The sequence below is a fragment of the Barbatula barbatula genome, assembly GCF_947034865.1.
Source record: "Barbatula barbatula genome assembly, chromosome: 3".
Lineage (NCBI taxonomy): Eukaryota > Metazoa > Chordata > Actinopteri > Cypriniformes > Nemacheilidae > Barbatula > Barbatula barbatula.
The window spans coordinates 12,453,582-12,472,297 of NC_136764.1; the positions used below are offsets into that span (position 1 = coordinate 12,453,582).

General features: G+C 39.9%; 1 protein-coding gene across 2 annotated transcripts; it reads right to left on the reverse strand.

Annotated features, from left to right (window-relative positions):
• Positions 1 to 12,115: 12,115 nt before the first annotated feature.
• snap47 (synaptosome associated protein 47) lies at positions 12,116 to 18,638 on the reverse strand. 2 transcript variants are annotated; one of them, XM_079453438.1, is made up of 6 exons: positions 18,357 to 18,638; positions 17,581 to 18,105; positions 16,541 to 17,043; positions 15,262 to 15,377; positions 13,617 to 13,810; positions 12,116 to 12,442 (listed from the first exon to the last, which is right to left on the reverse strand). In XM_079453438.1, the coding sequence occupies exons 2-5, from the start codon at positions 18,072 to 18,074 to the stop codon at positions 13,664 to 13,666; spliced, it is 1,260 nt and encodes a 419-aa protein (XP_079309564.1). In that variant the 5' UTR covers positions 18,075 to 18,105; positions 18,357 to 18,638; the 3' UTR covers positions 12,116 to 12,442; positions 13,617 to 13,663. The 2 variants fall into 2 exon arrangements, with proteins under 2 accessions (XP_079309564.1, XP_079309565.1); XM_079453439.1 differs by having other exon boundaries at positions 12,117 to 12,442; positions 18,375 to 18,427.
• Between the last annotated feature and the right edge of the window lie 78 nt (positions 18,639 to 18,716).

An 18,716-nucleotide genomic window follows, 5' to 3' on the forward strand; every position in this document is an offset into this window, starting at 1 on the left:
CACTTACAACAGCTGAAATGATTTAACAGTTTATTATGTTGCTGCATGCTAATGAGGAAGGAAATAGGAAAAGCAAACAAACCAGCAGCTTTGGATAACAAAGTTTGGCTTTTATGGTTTGTTTGCCTCTTCCGTCATTAGGCTTTGAACTAAGTGAACCTTAGTCCAAATTAAACTGTCTATTACATACTCAAAGTAATCTCAAAGTTATCTAATATAAACTCCATTCAGATCAAACGTTCTGTGAGCCAAGGTCCCATAAAAACACATAGCAGAACAAAAGGAAAACACCTCACACGTGACTTTTCTGACTTTAACACGCCTGAAGGGTTTTATAAAGCTCTCGTGGGGCACGTCCAAACTTATCCGAACTGGACGCACACACAAATATTTAACGTCTTAGTCTTTCAAAACATCGGTTTACCACGGGTGCAAGTTTTCCATACCAATTAGTGAGGGCTCCACCCACAATTTTTCTGTCCAACTAAACAGGGCGCGGAAGAGGAAAAGCGGAAAAAGGCGCATTAAAAAAGGAGTAATTAACTTTGATATTCTATGCTATAATTGAAACCAGTCTGCGGGATTACGGCACGCTGTTTTGACTGCACCGTGCTTTCCCTTCTGTGCAGGGGATTCCTGGGCGATATCCTGAGGAACGCTTATGTGTCTCTCGCCAGGAAAACCGAGCCGCATGGACGTCACTGTTTTTCATTAGCCACACCGTCAACAGTCGACTAGCAATCCTTCGGTTTTCACCTGTTATGAGTCGTGGGTCCACGCTCTTCTCTCGTCTCTGGCACGTTTGACGTTTTAAAACGGAGATCTGTAACTGCCTAACACATGCTGGAGCCTGCTACACACCACATCTGGGAGTCTTTGACTGGTCCTTGATGGCTCAGAAGACCTTGGTCTCTGTTCTCAGTGGAGCACCGTCATCTCCAGTTTCAAAACTCCAGGCTGCTCCAATGCTGCCTTACTAGGACAAAGGATCTGGACGGCAGCAAGATTTTCCACCAAAATAGGTGTTGTCCATGAATTCCATGCAGTTAGAGAAATAAACCCACAGAGTATGTCTGTGACTCTCATCCTTTCATTGTGCATGTGCCATGTGATGCTACGATCGCTTCTCGGAAAATGGAAGTCTGAACTGGAACTCATTATCATAGCATGACGTGGGAATTTTCCTTTATTATTCATATCTTACAAATGGCTCTGTCTAAACGTTAGTTCTCACAAAATCATGCCTAGTGTTACACTTCTTTTCTTTGACCTCATTTTGTGTTACCTTGAATCAACTCACAATTGTTAACGTTTGAACATTACACATTTATATTAATGCTAGTTGGTGCAAACTAATAAGGCATTAGACTACAATTATGTTGTCGTTTACCATATGATTTAACCATTTAGTTGTATCCAATTCAGCCAACAAAAGCACAATGAAGTGATTTATACTTGAAGTAATCTATTTTATGCTCAATAAAGGCATGTAGTAAACATGGGCTGTCAAGATTTTAAAGAAAGATCCCCGCCCCCCCACCACTTCCTCAAAAAACTAATCTGAATGCTTGTTGAACACAAAACAAGATATTTAGCTAAATGTCCAGACAGTGGTTTTATGTTCATACAGTCAAAGTATTTTGGAAGCCAGTATTCTTCGCTCACCAGTGTTCTTCAAAATGTCTTCTTTTGGATTCTGCGGTAGAAAGAATAGGTTTGGAATTAGGTAAATGATAAAAGGATACATATTTTGGTGGAACGGCACAAAAGTACCTAATAAGTGGTCCATGCAACTTGTCTTTTAAAGCTTTGCTAGAGAAAAAGACCTTAATAGTCTTTGTTTGCTGAAAATCTTCTCCAAAAATCTCTCAAAATGCCCTGGAGCTTAGTACTGAAATATTGTTTATGCTTTTGCATTTTCAAACAATCAGAAGACATAAGAAACCAAGGCATCTGGATTTAGCTTTTGGCTTATTTGGCATTGTTGGTGTAAAACCTGGCCTTGACACGATATGCATGTCTGCAAACAATAAATTATAGCAACATTGTCTTGAGAAAACTTTGAATATAGTGAAAAAGTTATTGCGCTGCTTCTAGAATATTTTGTGTTGAAATAAAGCCCTCTGAGTTTAGCGAGAGTGAGTAAATGCTGACAGAAAGTTTCCATTATTTTTTAATATTTTTAATATTCCCCATGTTTACCTCCTTTGGGCTCACTTCACATAAGTTCAGTATAGAAAAAACCTCTTTAAATCTTTAATTGAAGACTTCCTTATTGAATTCTCATTAAATAATCAAGCCTAACTGACACTCATCTAGATTTTGGCATACTAAACTTCATTCATCACTACGCACCAGAGATGACCTCTCGCTCATTTTGAGAAGATCTCCTTCCAAGCCGCAGTCTGTTGCCTCGCTGGCTCGTCTAGCTGTGTTCTGTCCTGTGCTGATGGTGTGTGAACCCTGTAGCCCTTGCTGCCAGGACTGGAGTTCACCCGCTCGTCTGCTCCATATTAACTGCATAACAGTCCCAGGTGGGTGTGCTGTTCTGGATCCAGTCTCTTTGGAGCGTCTGAAAGTGCATCTGGACAATGACTTCACATCTTTGCCCAGAAGCTCTGCTTACCATGCTGGCCCCGTGCCAGGGGCCTCGGTCGGTCGGAGAGGACTTTCCCAAGTCCCACCCGATCGCTGCATGCGCTGTCATCTTGCTGAAATGAAAACTCTGATGGTGTTTGCAGTGTGTGAACATTTAAGAGAGCACCTCAGCACTTTGTAGCACATAGTGCTAGAGACAACAGCGTTGAGACATGTAGCCCAGAATGTGTTAAGTAAATACAGAACTGCAGATCAAAATGCACAGTTTAGTCATTAGAAAGTTAATCATGCACTTTTGCAAATTTTGGCGAATTTAGAAAGTAATAAAAGCAACACCATCTCATTGCAATTCATAACTATTTTATGAGGTGGCTTATTTAAATTAATTTGTATTTTTGTATAATTTACATCATATGAATTTTTATGAATCAGCCACCTTGTAAAAGTTAAGAATTCCTGTAAGATCAGGGGCCTCATTCATAATACGTGTGTACGCACAGATTTGATCGTAAAGCATGCGTACGCAAAAACTCACAGCAAAGTTCAAATTTATAAAAACGGTATTTGAAGTGGAAAGCGGTTAGCGCCACATCAGTGTCTGAGCAGACGAACACACTTTTGCTCTTCAGAGTGCTGCAGGTTTTGGAAATATAAGTAATTCCTGCTGCTTGTATTGGATTTGGATGTTGAAATGTGCTCTTTCGTATATTAATGACATTTATTAGACAACGTTAAAAGACGGAGATCTGAAACTGTTCAGCTCCACGCAATTTCACGATAATTTTCGATTTAGAGATTTCACATCTGATGAAGAGGCCTGCACATGTTTTCTGTGCGTTTGTTCCTTCTATGAATTACACATATGAAATTGCACTCTGAGAGATGATCGTATAATCAAATTTAGGATGGTTTCTACGCAACATTTTATAAATGAGGCCTCAAGCTTGTTTGAGCCATAAAAAATCAAATAGTTGACATAAAACTTGGTTTATGTCATGAAAAAGGAAGGAAGAACCCAAGTGCAGGCAGTGCTGAAGGGGTTAACAGGATATTTTGTAAACACAAAACAAACACCCACCATGAGGGAGAAACACTAACCAAAACTAAAATACAAAACTAAAAATATACACTTTCCAAAATAAACAAACTTCTGAACGTCACACAGAGACTAAGGAACAATAAACAGGGGAACTATAGACATTAAACAAGGTATACTAACGTGGTATCTTCAAGTACACAAGTACACTTAGAGCAAGGAACCAGCACAAGACAATAGACAAGATGGCATTAAATATGGAGACTAACAAAGGAGATAACACTGGGCAGGTTTGGATAATGAGACACAGGAGGAAAGCAATACTAGGAACGAGAGGGGCAGGGCCAATGACGAGACTGGAGAGAACGCATATTATGTCCTGACTGACAATAATATGTTTCTCTCCACACAAAACAAGGAATCCTGCCTGATTCTGCCCCAAGATCAAGAAAAACCTGATATGATGAGCAGAATCATGACAGAACACCCGCCTTAAGAAGCGACATCCTGACGCTCCTCAATGTAACTTACAAGACAAGACAGACTGGGACAGTGACATGAACCAACAAAACATTGCATACAATATTAGGGCAGAAAAGAATACATGACAAACGGGTTGGGGTGGCATAATAAAAATAACAAACAAGGGAGGGGGGAGGGAACAACAAAGTCCATGGGCGGAAAGGTCTTAGTCCCTGGAGATGCTCGAGAGCGAGACCTCCCAGGCTGAAGGCCGGCTGGGCAGGACTGGGTACCGACTGGAAGGCTGGCTGGGCAGGACTGGGTACCGGCTGGTCCGTTCTGTCATGACTGCAAACAAAATAACTTAAAACTGAAGTTAAAAGCTTCATTACATTTTTAAGTTAAATCAAATTAGCTTTACGAGTCAATTAAATTATTTTTAACTTAAAAATCTAGTTTTAGTGAAGTTTAGTGAAGTTTAATTTACTCATAAAGCTACTTTGATTTTACTCAAATATTTAAGGCAGTTGAAATTGGTGACTTTATTTTACAGTGAAGTACCTTTCACGATTCATGGGTGTTTGTTTGGTTCACCATTTCTCCAACTTTTTCTTTGACAATGGAGATTTTTGGAGCTCTTTTGAAGCAGTCATACTCAACTGTAACACCAAGACTTCGCACATGAAGCTCGAAGCACTTTCTACCAGGTCACCGGTACACTTAAGAGCCCAGTAAGAATCCATTCTCCACCCTCGGAGAGGAAGATCTGGCGTGAAACCTTATCTCCACCCTGCTGCTGATAACTGTGCAGCCCCCTCCCAGGCTGAACGCCCCTTAATGACTCACCCTGTGGCCCGACAGAGGTGGAGGGCCCCGTGTGCAGTATGGCATCACTGAGGCTGAGTAATTTATTGTGGGAGCTAAGTGTTTCCATTTGCAGCCAGGGCCACTAAAAACAAGCAGGACCTGGGTTTCTGGGGGGCCTTCTCGTAAAAATACTGATGCGGTGGGGACTGGCTGCTCGCCTGACAACCTGTTTGGGGAGCCGTATAGATTGGATTTTAATGAATACATAATCCAGTGATCATACCTAAGTACAGAGAAGAAAATATAACCTCTTGCAAACTCATTAGAGCATTATTAATCTAAAGTGTGTTTTCAGAATAGCGCAAATGCAAAACTCAAATGCAATAGGGTGTTGTGGATGCGTCGAGCGTTTGCAAAGGTATTTTGAGTGATTTTAGTGTGGTCCCATCTTCAGTGGTAGGGTTTAGTGGTGTGTGAGCAATAGTAATAATGATTCTTGCCTTGGTGGCGGCAAATCGTTGTTTTATTTTGTTGTTGATTGTTTGCTTTGATGCAAATTCAGAACATGAGAGGAGCTCTTACAGCTATAAAGAAACATTTTTATTGAATTTCAAATAATTTTCTGTAACTTTTGAAATCAAGTAAACCATTTAAAAGTAGCTGGTATTGAAACTGTGGCCCCTGTAAAATAAATGTGGAGTGTGCCTCCTAACAAGGATATTGAGGGAAAAGTGTTTTTAGGCAACTGGGACTTTCCTAGATTGATTACTTCCACTGTTAAAAAATACAGCAGACAGCAATGATCATATATCACTGCAAAAAAATGCTGTATAATGAGTTTAGGATTTCTTTGTTGAGATAGCAGCCCGTATGTGCTTTATGATAGAGCTGTGAATTGGTACGGGAAGAAACAGTGATGAAAGCTCATGCAGAATCACAACTCTTGGATTTGTGAAGTATTTGCTCTTAGAGTAATTGAACTGAATAAGGACTGTGCTGCCACCTTCAGAAGGGTAAGATAAGCTTCATTAATGTCTGAAGCGGGTGTGAAAATCAGATTTCATTGATTGTACAGCTTTGTTTGTCCTTGATTTAATGACGTATGCAAATATAATAACTTTATTATTCATTACTAATAATGTCACTGTTACCTGTGTTTAAATTACTTGGCAATCTCGTGTATTTGAAATTGTTTACTGTATTGTGATGAGCAACTGCTTTAAAGCTTAGAGATTAACACTGTTTGTTAGTTTTGGCTTGCACATCCATCAGCTAAACAAACGTTAAACAAGTACATCTGAAAAAAGAGTCAAGACTCATTCAGAACCAAAGAAGCGGTAACAATAATATTTGCAGACGGCTGATGATATCATGTTCATCTCTGCATGGACCTTCAGTGTTTAGGAATGTACATTACAGTCATATTGAGGACATTCATGCTGAGACACAGATCTTTGTAAGGTATTATTTCACACCATGCTACTTACCTTTAGTCTGATCGCTGCTCTCAGATTCAAATGAACAGTAGTTTTGCAATGGCACCAAAATGAACTATTCAGATTTATAAAACAGAAGCCGCTGTAAACTGCTTTAGAAACACACCGGTGACATTACGTCCCTGTGACTGTGCAACTATTCTCCTCTTCTAAAAGACTGCATTGCTTGGAGCAGAAATAGTTTGTTTCCATTTTTCCATTTTTGTTGCTGTGTGTCTTTTCCTAAATACATTTACGCATAACTGTTGTGTTGCTTAAAAGTGAATATGAAATGTTGTTGTTTTTTTGCAGTATTTGAGGTCTGAAAAATACCAAAGCATATTTTCTTTTATTTGTACCTGTTTTTCCCGTTTTCATTTTTTTCTAATTAATAAATTCAAACAGAAACAAAAAATTTATTTGAAATTTGGTAAAAAAAATTAATATATAATAAATAATAATGTTACCTAAACACATCACTCATCACTCTTTCTGAACACTCTTTCAAGTCCACAGGGAACAAAAGGGGATATTGCACATGTAAACGGGTAAGAGGTGCACAGGTAAACGGGTAAGAGGTGCACAGGTAAACGGGTAAGAGGCCTCAGGCTTACATATGGCAAACAGCATAATAGGTTGAAAAATATATTGCACTACATAGATCCTAATATAATTTTACAATCATCTTCAATGATTGCGTCTTTGCTCCACGTATATTCAACCCCCTGTATCAAAAAGTACTGACTAACTTATTGAAGTGCTCATTAATTTACAATATTTTTAGGAATTGTTTACCAGAGCCACACATATGTTTAAGGTCATTTTAAGCTATGTAACCCAAAGTAGCAGCCAGTTTTCAATCCAATGCAAATACAGACACAGTCCACCTGCATGTATTTGGGAATAAGTTTAATCGCTAAATGGAGTGTTGAAAAAGAAAGAGATACCAAAGGATCTGTGAATTTCAAGTTTGAGGTTGAATAACGTGAAACTTAATATAAGTAATTGACTGGTACAGTTGACATCATACTCATATTATGGCTTATTTGCCCTTTGATTTGAACCATATTCTCCAGTGTGGAAATTTCTAAAATTATAGCTAAAGTCTCATCATGGGGACTTGCCATGCTATGAAATGTTTTTAAGCAAACACATTTCTCAGAGTAGCCTTATTTCTTTCCCAGAATGCACTGCTACACAAATAGCAACCTCCACACGTTTTATTCCCTTTTTTGCACTCTTCATTGAGGTTTTAAATTAAGCAACAAGGCTTATTTCCTGTAACTCAAACCTCCCATAACAAACCAGAGAGAGAGGAAGCAACACCTGCAGCAAGCCGGGAGCAGCCAACACATGAGTCAGGCTCCACATTCAGACATGTTCTAATTGGGCTGCTCACATATGCACGCTGTGTATTACTTCTGCCCGAATTAGCAGCACAGACAAAAATAAAAGTCTCAGACGGTGTAGATCAGTTTTCGTAGATCTGATGTGAACGCTTGCATGTGCAACTCACTGCCACAATGCTCTGATTTTTAAGCATTTTTCAAATGTGTTGCAATATAGTCGTTGGGTGGTTTCTTATTGGCCCACAATCCAACCTATAATAGTCATTCTGTTGTTCCTCCTTAATGTTTTTCCCACCCATTTTATTGTCCACCAGACAAAGCTTGTAAGTCTGATCACTCAGTATAGCAGACCTCTCCTCAATAAGCCAGATGATTTATTGCAAATCCCCAAAGCCTGGGGCACGCTTTGTTTTGCGGACTGTGCGTGTGAACTCAGATTCTTGACTGTGTGAACGCGTGCTTGTCGTCTGCGCATGCAATTAGAGTTGAATAGGCTGTACTAACACAAAGCAGTTGTACTGCACATACATCAAACATGCAGTATGGACTTACAGTATGGTCAAAGGTGTATACTATGAAGTCTAAAGAACGTGACTATTTAAAAATTAAGAGACCATTTTTATGATTTAGGAATTGACTGTTTATAGGTATGTGTTCTATGAAATTATAATTTTTGTTTGCTTCTGTGACCTACTACATAAATTTAAATATTGTTTCTTTTTGCATTTATTTGCAGAAAATGAACACTGGAGAAACAGGTCAAAGAAACAGAAAAATTCGGTTTGAATTTGTGACGTGTGCGGTTGAACGAGCCGATTTGTTGATCTATCTGAAGTTGACCAATCACGAACTAGGAAAACCACAGAAGAAGATAGACAAAGATGGCAGCGCCACAGCGAATGTGGACTATTGAAAAAGAGGATTAACCTCGCCGAACTCTGGCAGGAACAGCGAGCGCTGTATGATGTTTCCAGCAGCGTTTACCATGACAGGGTCATCCGTGATGATATTTTACAGCGGATTTAACCATATAACAAAAGGCCTGAAGGCAGTTTTCTGCATCATGCTGACTCTGCATCACTTTTCTCCCACAATACAATATGTAGGCTATTCCATATCAAACATTTGGCCTGTAAAAACAGTATGTATACAATTATTATACCCAGACTATCCAGCAATAACATTTGTTAAAAAAATATATAAAAACGACGTTACTATATGCACAAACTTGCGTGACACGCTATGGTTATATACTTTGCCATATCTTCCACGACCACATCAAAGCATGCGCACACAGATACACAGCTGTTTTTGAAGAACTGAAAGTCCATGCTTTTCTCTGCTCTTCAGCCAAACTCTTTGCCATGTCCTTCTTTTTCTTTTCTTTTTTATTCTTTCGCAAGCCATTGCTGCCACAAAAAAGCAGATCTTCCTCTGACTCCATGTTTTTGGCGCAGAACTTTGTGCGATTGCTTCGGAAATCGGCAGGTCGTAAAATCGTGTCGTATATCACCTCGTCCGTATGATTTTCAGATAAACTCACTTGTGACGTGTGCGTGGACATACGATCTTCCGACCATCAGAATTCGCACCGTGTACGCCCGCCTTAAGGTCAGTCTTTCACATTTGTTGTTGAATGACTGTCACTACTAAGGTTTGATTTTATTGAAATTCAACAAACAACGAATCGGACGGGCCACAATACATGCAGAAAAGCTGATTTGAAATGAAAATTAGGAATGGTCCCTTATTTTTGTCCGCGGCTGTATGTCTATGTACTATGCATATTTATTTCGGAATTATAAACACATACAGAAAAAGAAAAATATAAAAATTTATAAACATTTATATTTGATTTCAATTATCGGTAAATATAAATATATACAAGTTAATATTTCCCAAATATGTATACATGTATGAAGTGAAGTGTGGCCAAGTATGGTGTTCCATACTCGAAATTTGTGCTCTGCATTTAACCCATTCAAGTGCACACACACAGCAGTGAGTAATACACACACACACTGTGAACACACACCCAGAGCAGTGGGCAGCCATTGCTGCAGAGCCCGGAGAGCAGTTGGGGGAGCAGTGCTTTGCTCAAGGGTCTCTCAGCTGTGGTATTAAAGGTGGAGGAGAGAAGCTGAAAATTCACTCTCCCCACCTCCAAACCCTGCTGGTACTGAGGCTCGAACCGGAAACGTTTGGGTGACAAGTGTGGCCTTAGTGTGGCTTTAATATGCACAGTAGACATATATTGTGTAAACTCAAACTTTTATTCTAGATGTGATTAATCACAATTAATCGGTTGACAGCCCTAGAGGATCTTAAGGATCACTGTCGAGTCCAGCTGCTTGTAATTTCAGCAAATAATTGTGTTTTACTCCCGATTTCTTTGTTTCTCCTATAGAGGGTGGCAAAACACTCAGCAAAATGAGTGCTTACGATATGAGGAAACCCAATTCGCGCAACATTTCAGTGTCCTGGAACACCTGATTCCTTTGTAAGTCGTAGGGAAGTCGTTTGGATCACTGCTTGTAATCCAGCAAATAGTCCAGCTGCTTGTAGTATTAGCAAATAATTGCGTGTTTTAGTCCCGGTTTCTTTGTTTCTCCTATTCTCCTTAGCCATTTTGCTAGGTGTTTTGCCACTCAAGAGAGAGTGACCCAGGGCGTGACCCAGGGCGTGACCCAGGGCGTGACCCAGGGCGTGACCCAGGGCGTGACCCAGGGCGTGACCCAGGGCGTGACCCAGGGCGTGACCCAGGGCGTGACCCAGGGCATGTTCACGTGGGAAAGTGACGTCGATGCATATCCTCAATAATAAGTCAAGTCAAGTCAGCTTTATTTATATAGCGCTTTTTACAATTTTCATTGTTACAAGGCAGCTGTACAAGAAAACATTTACTATAAGCAAAACATTTAAGGTTATGCAAGTCAAAACACAGGTCAAATATCAGACAGACTATAAATTCCTATATGCAGTGTTGATTAAATAAAACTATAAAATTCTAGTGTTATTAGTAATGTCATTGTATGTCATAGAAGTTTTCCAAAAAACACGATCAAAAAGACTTGTGTACTTGCATATATAGAAATAACAAGCATATTTGGATATTTAAATATAGAATTATGCAATTACCCTAAATTATTTCATAGTCCTCCAGTCAACTAAAGCTCATGCCCTCACAAACCTTTTCCCATGACAGAGGCCAAAGCTGATTGATATACCATCAATACAGACATCCCTCCTCCCACCACAAGTCCATCATGTAAACAGACCAGTAAGTCAAGGCCAGTAAAAATCACTAGTGTCTCCGCACCATCCGCTGCAAGGCAGAGCCGGATCTTATGTACAGTGACTGTGGTTGGGCCAGACCGCCGCCACTTCCTCACATTGCATGGCTGCTTCTAACCACATCACTATGCGTTCATTCTCTCCATGTCTTCAGGCTTCCCCATCCAAATAGTTGGAAGGTACGTGTTGAGAGTTTACTCTGACAATCCCAACAGAGCATTCTGTTTATCACGCAACGGAGAAGAACTCAGTGAACCGTCAAATCTCACGTATTGCAGAATAAACAGAAGCTGAATGCTATAGATGAGTCAGTGAGCCCTGCGTTGTCTGCAAAAGAGAAACAACAGGGCTAACGTATTAAACTACTGTTGTGATACTTGGAGAAAGTTGCGGTTGTGTCTTGAGGAACCAAATCCTGACCAGGGATTACATGGTTACTAGCATACAGAGCGCAGGAGAAACTCCCCGGGCTGGGCTAAGGAAAATCCCTCCAAAGCAAATGGAGCTAATAATTATTATTATTATTCATTTGGCAGACGCTTTTATCCAAAGCGACTTACACATAGTTTTTTTTTACAGTGGCACATTACTGCAGAGCAATCAGGGGTAAGGTGCCTTGCTCAAGGGCCCTTCAGTCATGACCTGCTGACACTGAGATTAGAACCGGCAACCTTCTGATCACAAGCCCAATGCTCTAACCATTAGGCCACAGCTCACTGATTCAAGCGGATCTTCCTCCTGTTTCCTTCCTGCCCTGTTTCGCCTTTAGCGCACGGTGGTCTTTCTGGTTCTCGTGAAAACTGCACGGCAGGGTGGTGAGCAGATGCTTAACTTCTTTTGCCAACAGGATGCTGTAATAACAGAGTTCCCCCGCAAGTGTGTCAAACTGTTTACAAAGCCTTCACTTCGCGCTATCAGGCGCTGTTATTGCAAAAAGCTTCCGACTCCAGCCGGGAAATGTTTTGACGTGAGAAATCAAGACTGGGTGGGGCTTGGGTTTGCCCTGCTTTGTGGTTTTGTTTAAGCTGGACACAAAGTTTGTTATCAACAAATCCATACCACCAGTCTCACAGAAGAGTGACAACAACATTTTTTACGTTTAAGTTTATTTAACAGTTGACTTGATCACAAAGAATACACTAAATAAATACGGCATAATGGTTTTACATTTATCAACGATGTCATTGAAACTCAGCACACATGTAATTGTCATGTCAATGAAACAGGGTCACGCCTGCGATAAAGTGCATTCCTATTAGGGATTGACAGTGCACAGAATCATGAAACATTGAGATGTTACTTTATAACAACATATCGTCCACAACCTTTGGGTGGATGCAAAGCCATGCAACATGTAATGCTGAAAACAAGAGTAATTTGTAGCAGTGTGGTCAGATTTAGGTTGCCGGGTCAACGTAGACCTGAGGAAAGAAAAAGTATTGTCATCCTCAACAGAGAAGTAACAAGGCCAATGAAAAGTACTTAAATTAAATTCAAGGTTAAAGGGGTAGTTCACCCAAAAATCAACTTTGTCTGATATTTTACTCACGACGTTAAACATGTTTAGAGAACTTCCGGCATCTTAGGAGCACATATGAAGATATTTCGGTGACATCTGAGAGATTTCCAGGCCACCTCATAGACATCAAGGTCCAGAAAAGTACTAAACATGTTTAACCACATGTGGGTGAGTAAAAAAAATCACACAAAGTGTTTTTTGGGGGAACTTCCCCTTTAAGCAGTGATCTATAAAACAGATCATGAGCTTTTAGTACATATCACTGATGTTCTTTTTGAAACCTTGTATCTCCGTTTCTTTTTGTTGATGCCATAAATCATTATTTTTAGTACCCTTTTATGTTTGTTACCAGGTTTTGTAAATGTCTAACCAATAAAAAGTATTTAAAAGTGCTTGTCAACTTTGACATCACTATATTTAATCATTTTAAGAGTGCAGTGTTTTTCCATTTCCTGAAAAACATATGGCCACCACAATTTTTCATAGGAAACCGACGATATGCTTCTATAAACAGAAATCTGGGTAACACCTGCTATTATAAAGTATGCATACTACATCGATATAAACAAATATAGCAAGAATGGCATGCTACAGTATCATGTTTTGAACACATTATCAGATTGCATCTGAAAAGTGGCTGTTGAAAGGTATGCTAATTAGAAAATGTAATAGGTTAAGGTTTAGGACATTTACAATAAGTAACTTGTCTTACAAAGATTACTGGTGTAAATCTTAAAACAAAACAATGGCACCAATATTTTTTAAGATTAAGATTTTCAGTTAACACTGCTTTAACATTTATTTAATTCTGTCCAGGAAACCGGCCCTTAGAGTACACATCGCTCATGAGATGAATGTGGTTATCTTGCATCTAAAACGCATCATTGCTTTTGACATAAAGCTTGTGACATTCCAGCAAACAGTATACTGTTTATTATTGCTATCAGTGACTGTGCACTTACGATCTGCAGTATTCTCAATAGTCACACCTTACTCATAAAGATGAAACGAATACGATTAATTTTCTCAAGTGGAACCTTTGCTCTTGCGAAACATTTGCCTTCTTATGTGTATACCTGTGCATATATCTTAGGGTTCATCTGGTGAACGAAAGTTCAGGAGATCACATCAGTTTCCTCATACGGCGAGTGTGTCTGTTGATGTTCATGGTTGCGTGGTCAGTAGAAGAGCTGAGTTCATCAAGAGCCTCGTCCTGTCGCTCCAGCTCCGTCTCAGCCTCCAGAGCCAGACTCTTCAGCTGCTGCAGCATCTGCACACAAACAGCACAAAAAGCAACAGGTGGAAATCATTTTGAGCAATGGCAGAAATATGAATCCATTGAATCTGAACGATTTTAGCAATGTTTGGAAACAATAGTTAGTTTTTCCATCTCTAAATGGGTTTTTGCACAATCTACTACAAATGTATTTATACTCTTGTTGGATACAACAGATGCTATAATATGCAACCATTGTGCGAAAATACATCCCAATTTTGCCCAACTGACATGGGTTGAACAAACTGAAGGAAATTACTGATATCAGAAGCAAACAATGATATGTGCGGTACCTGCTTTTTATCTACAAAGTGTTTGATATACAGTCCACTTACAGGAAATAAAGCATTTCAAAATACTTACAAAGGGCTTTTCATGTTTCTCTTAATAAGGTCCAGTAGTTTCAAAGATTTAGGGTGTGGAGCGTAAAAATAACTCTACAACCAAATACTACTGATTATTGATTTAGTGATAATGCAAATACATTTTATGTAATTTAATGACCAAATATATATATATATATATATATATATATATATATATATGTTCTATTTTATTTAAAGCTGTGACTTAAATAAAACTAAATGACATGAGAAATGAGATGGTATAAGAACATACAAACCCTCAAATGATCAAACCTGGTGCAACATTTTGATTCTGTTGAAAGTGCAATGTTACATCGTTTTTCACCTTCTTATTAACAATCTGCATATTACAAGGCCTCTGTAAGACATGCTGGCCTGCCAAAGACAAGACCTCATCCCTCTAAAATATGTCTTTACCATCTTCTCATGGCATTTAACATGTTTGTTTTCAGTGTTTCTCAACCCCAAAACCATCTTGAAAAGTGATATCTGTGATGGTTGACCAACCGTTAATTATCTTCGGTCAAAGCAATAATATTGTTTTTTGAAATGGTTCAACACGAAGAGAGTCGTTCCGCACAACCCCATAATAATGTACTCAATGAAAAAAAGCTCACGGTTTTTGCGTCAGTGTTTATGTCTGGTTGCTGCGTACCATGGATCACCTCAGCTGAGTGCTCGGAGGATTTTACTACAGCTGGCACTGCAGTCGTCTGGAGACGATGACACAGAGAACTGTATCTATGTGCGGTGGGGGAATGCCTTGAGCATTTGGAAGTAGGGAGAGCTGGGAAAGATGTGCCATTTTTGTTCTCTGTAAAACCAAAATGGTCTTAAAGTTAAGGATGTCTGCTTTGAAGGTAAATAAAGGGGAACCGCACATAACATTTGGCTTTTGCTCAAATTATATGTAAGATGTGTCATCTCAAGGGGTACGCCGAATCTTAGGGAATAAATAATGTATATTTCAAGTGAATGTATATTTCAATTTTCATGCGAAGAAATTAGGGGAAAAACGCTCCCATGCTCCCCAAGTCTTTTTCTGCACATTATCTTCAGAAAATGAAGTTTACAGTTAACCTGTTTGAGCTCCTGTGCTTCTGCTTCAGTCACTGTGGGCGGCAGCACCTGCAGCTGCAGTTGAGTCAGTTCACCAGCAGGCACCTCCACTGGCACATCTGTGTCCTGCCCATGACCTGCAGACAGATGACAGGATAACAAGGACATATTAATAAAAAAACTACAACAGTTCAAATAAGATTATTTTACAATGGAAGATGCATTTTGCCGAAAATATATGACTTAAGAACATATGTACAAAAATTATTCGATGGTGAGAGTCAGAGAAACAAAAATGAGAAGTATAAAGTTACTTATAAATGTGCACTCTAAAAACAATTGTTTTAAAAACAACACATTTTGTGTTCCTTTTAACTTGTTGTCCCTTTCCTTTATTTAATACAAAATAACCACAACATTAAAGTGTTAAAGTGTCACAAAAACAACACATTTTGTGTTACTTTTAACTCAACTTGTATTGTGTCTTTCATTTATTTAATACAAAATAAACATAAAATGTGCTCAAATGTCACAATGTGTTAAAAAGCAGAACACTAACAGTGCGTTAATAATTAACACATCCTTTTTAAGAGTGTAAACATATTTTAAAAAAGCCCACAATGGCTCAATGAAAATTATTTTTCAGGGGCATTCATTTCAGGCAACCCTGTCAGATGAAAGAGCATGACTGCCACCCAGTGGCAGAAAGAAATGGGTTCTAAGAGTACCCAAAAATGTGCAACATATTATGTTTTGTACTTTTGTACTGTAAAGGTACAAAAAGAAACCCTGAAAGTGATGGTGACAGAATTTTCATTTTCGGGTGAACTATTTACTCACCCTCTAGTCATTTCAAACCTTTATGACTTTTGTTCTTCCGCAGAACACAAAAGAAGATAATTTGAAGACAGTTGGTGACCGAACATTCACTTTTATTGTATGGACACAAAACCAATGCAAGTGAATAGGTGCCAGTTAACAACATTCCTCCAAATAACTTTTTTGTGTTCTGTTGCTGCAGAAGAAAGTCATACAGGTTTCAAATGACTAGAGGGTGAGTAAATGATATCTGAATTTTCATTTTTGGGTGAACTATAACTTTAAGGCTACCACTCCTGCAAAGGTTTTTCTGACAATGTATATGTCATATAGGGACATAATCTGTTATAGGGATGAACTTCACATTTGTGAGATAGAAACTCATCTGATGTTCACTGGTTTACAATTTACATGATTCAGCATTGAGACTGAAAGAAAAGACTGAAAATGTGCATTTTTGCATATCCAACTGCAGCTGTACCTGCACGCCAGATGTTCCCTGCACCTTCTGGGCTGCCCGGTGTTGTTGCAGGGGTCACCTGAAATGCAGCGTAGTCATGAGTGAACTCGATTTTCTTCTTGTACTGCATCTCCAGTATAGACAAAGCTTCCATCATTTTGGCAGACAGAACTTGAATACAGATGTCGGGCCTGCCGATGAAACGCTGTCGAACGCTTATCTCGTAGGGGTTGTGCACACGGATATCGTCCACTTCTTCCTTCTCATAGTGATGAAGAAGCTGTCCGCTTGAATCTCGAAACTCCAGTGAGGAAACCAACACCGTCAAACTGCCCGGTTTCATGTCCCCTGTGCTTCCACCCCGAGAGATAATGGCAGGAATGATGGTTATGACTTTCTGGCCCTTGTCTGCTGCTTTGTTGTAGGATGATTTGGCAGCTGCCTCAGATTTAGCCTCCTGATGGCTCTTCCACGGTAGTTTGCCAAAAGGCCACCAAGTAGGGCACTCAAGTTCAGAGAGCAGTCTGCGTAGAAAAAAAACAAGTAATTGGTAAATGTGTTCAGGGCTTGATAAACACCTTACTTTAAGTGAAAATGAAAACAAGGTACACATAACTGGAGGATGTGCTGTTGAATTATGTGCATAATAGATATATTACTGTGGTGAGGAAGGCGGGACGAGAGCCGTGACGCGGGGCCGGTGGCGTGAGTGATAAGTGCAAGCAGCTGTGCGCGCACCGGTCCCGCATCTTATCACGGAGGAGATTGACATGAAAATAAGGCAGTCGACCATAAAACATACACACACTAAACATATGTCCGGGCCCGGTCCTCTCTCGTCAACAGTCCTGCCGATCGTCCTTTTAAGCTCCCAATCTCCTCCGTGATAAGATGCGGGACCGGTGCGCGCACAGCTGCTTGTACTTATCACTCACGCCACCGGCCCCGCGTCACGGCTCTTGTCCCGCCTTCCTCAACACAATTACCCATGGTTATGACACTAATCTCTTACCCTGCATGACAGAAAAAGACAAAAGCAACAGAACCTGAAAGAAACTTACTTATCAGCCACATTTAGATCTGATTCGATCTTGTCCAGGCCTTGAGCCATGTTGTCAAACTGCTCTCCCTGGTGGTGCAGAACTTTCCCAGTGTCCTCAAGCCTCCGCTGAGCTCCAGATATCAGGCCGATCAGCTCCTGTCCTTTACTGAGAGGTGCTTCGGCACCATGGGGTTCTGTGGGCGACAGCAGCCGTTCCCTCCAGAAGTGCTCCAGCACATGGTAAACAGCCGCCCGGCAGGGTTTAAGGGAGCCAAACCAGTGCTTGATGTTTTCCTGCTCCAACACAGTGAGAGTGCTGAAGATGAAGCTCGAGGACTCCATCTTGATCTCCATGATGCGTGAAAGCCGAAGGCTGGCCAGACTCTCCTGGTTCTGCTCGGAGGTGAAGCGCAGGGTGGTGCGAGTTAAAGAAAGGGTTCCGCTGACCCAGCGTTTCTCACTGTTGATGTAATAAGAGCCAGACCAGCTATGGATTGGCACATGTTGGCTCATCTTGATTGGGTGATTTGGCAGCTCCTGCCACCTGTAAATAATGTGGTACATAACAGAATATAAACTTTTGTCTAAAGTCAGTTGTTTATAATTATTGAATACAGAGTTTTACTGTATCATGTTTAAAACGAGCCGCAATGTTACAAAAGATGGTTTACTGAAATATCATCAGAGTAGCATTACAAACATTATGAGACAAAAAACAGCTGAACAGGAGACTGTATATTATTTCGTGTATGATGTTGTTTAATAAAAGCCATAAAAACAACATTTATTTAATACCTTTCTGAAGAAATGCACCTTTAGATGACAGCTACAACAAGGTGTGACATATATGACGCACTTAACGTAAACAACTTCCCTTCATATCGTAAAATGCCGTCATATGTGTCCCGATGACAGGCATCTCAGAAGTGCGCGAAACATTTACTGTTTGACTTCGGTTTCTCGCTATAGATTATCTAAAATATTTAATGAAGAAATGGTGCTCCTATCCCCGCTTTGCGTATGCGGTGTAAACACAGCTGAACGCTGCGGTTGTTGTTTGGTTCGCTCATGTTTACTGTCCGATGTAAGACAATACATTTGTTAAAGGTTCCGCTATAATGACGGCGAAGCATCCATTTTTCATAGATAAAGACC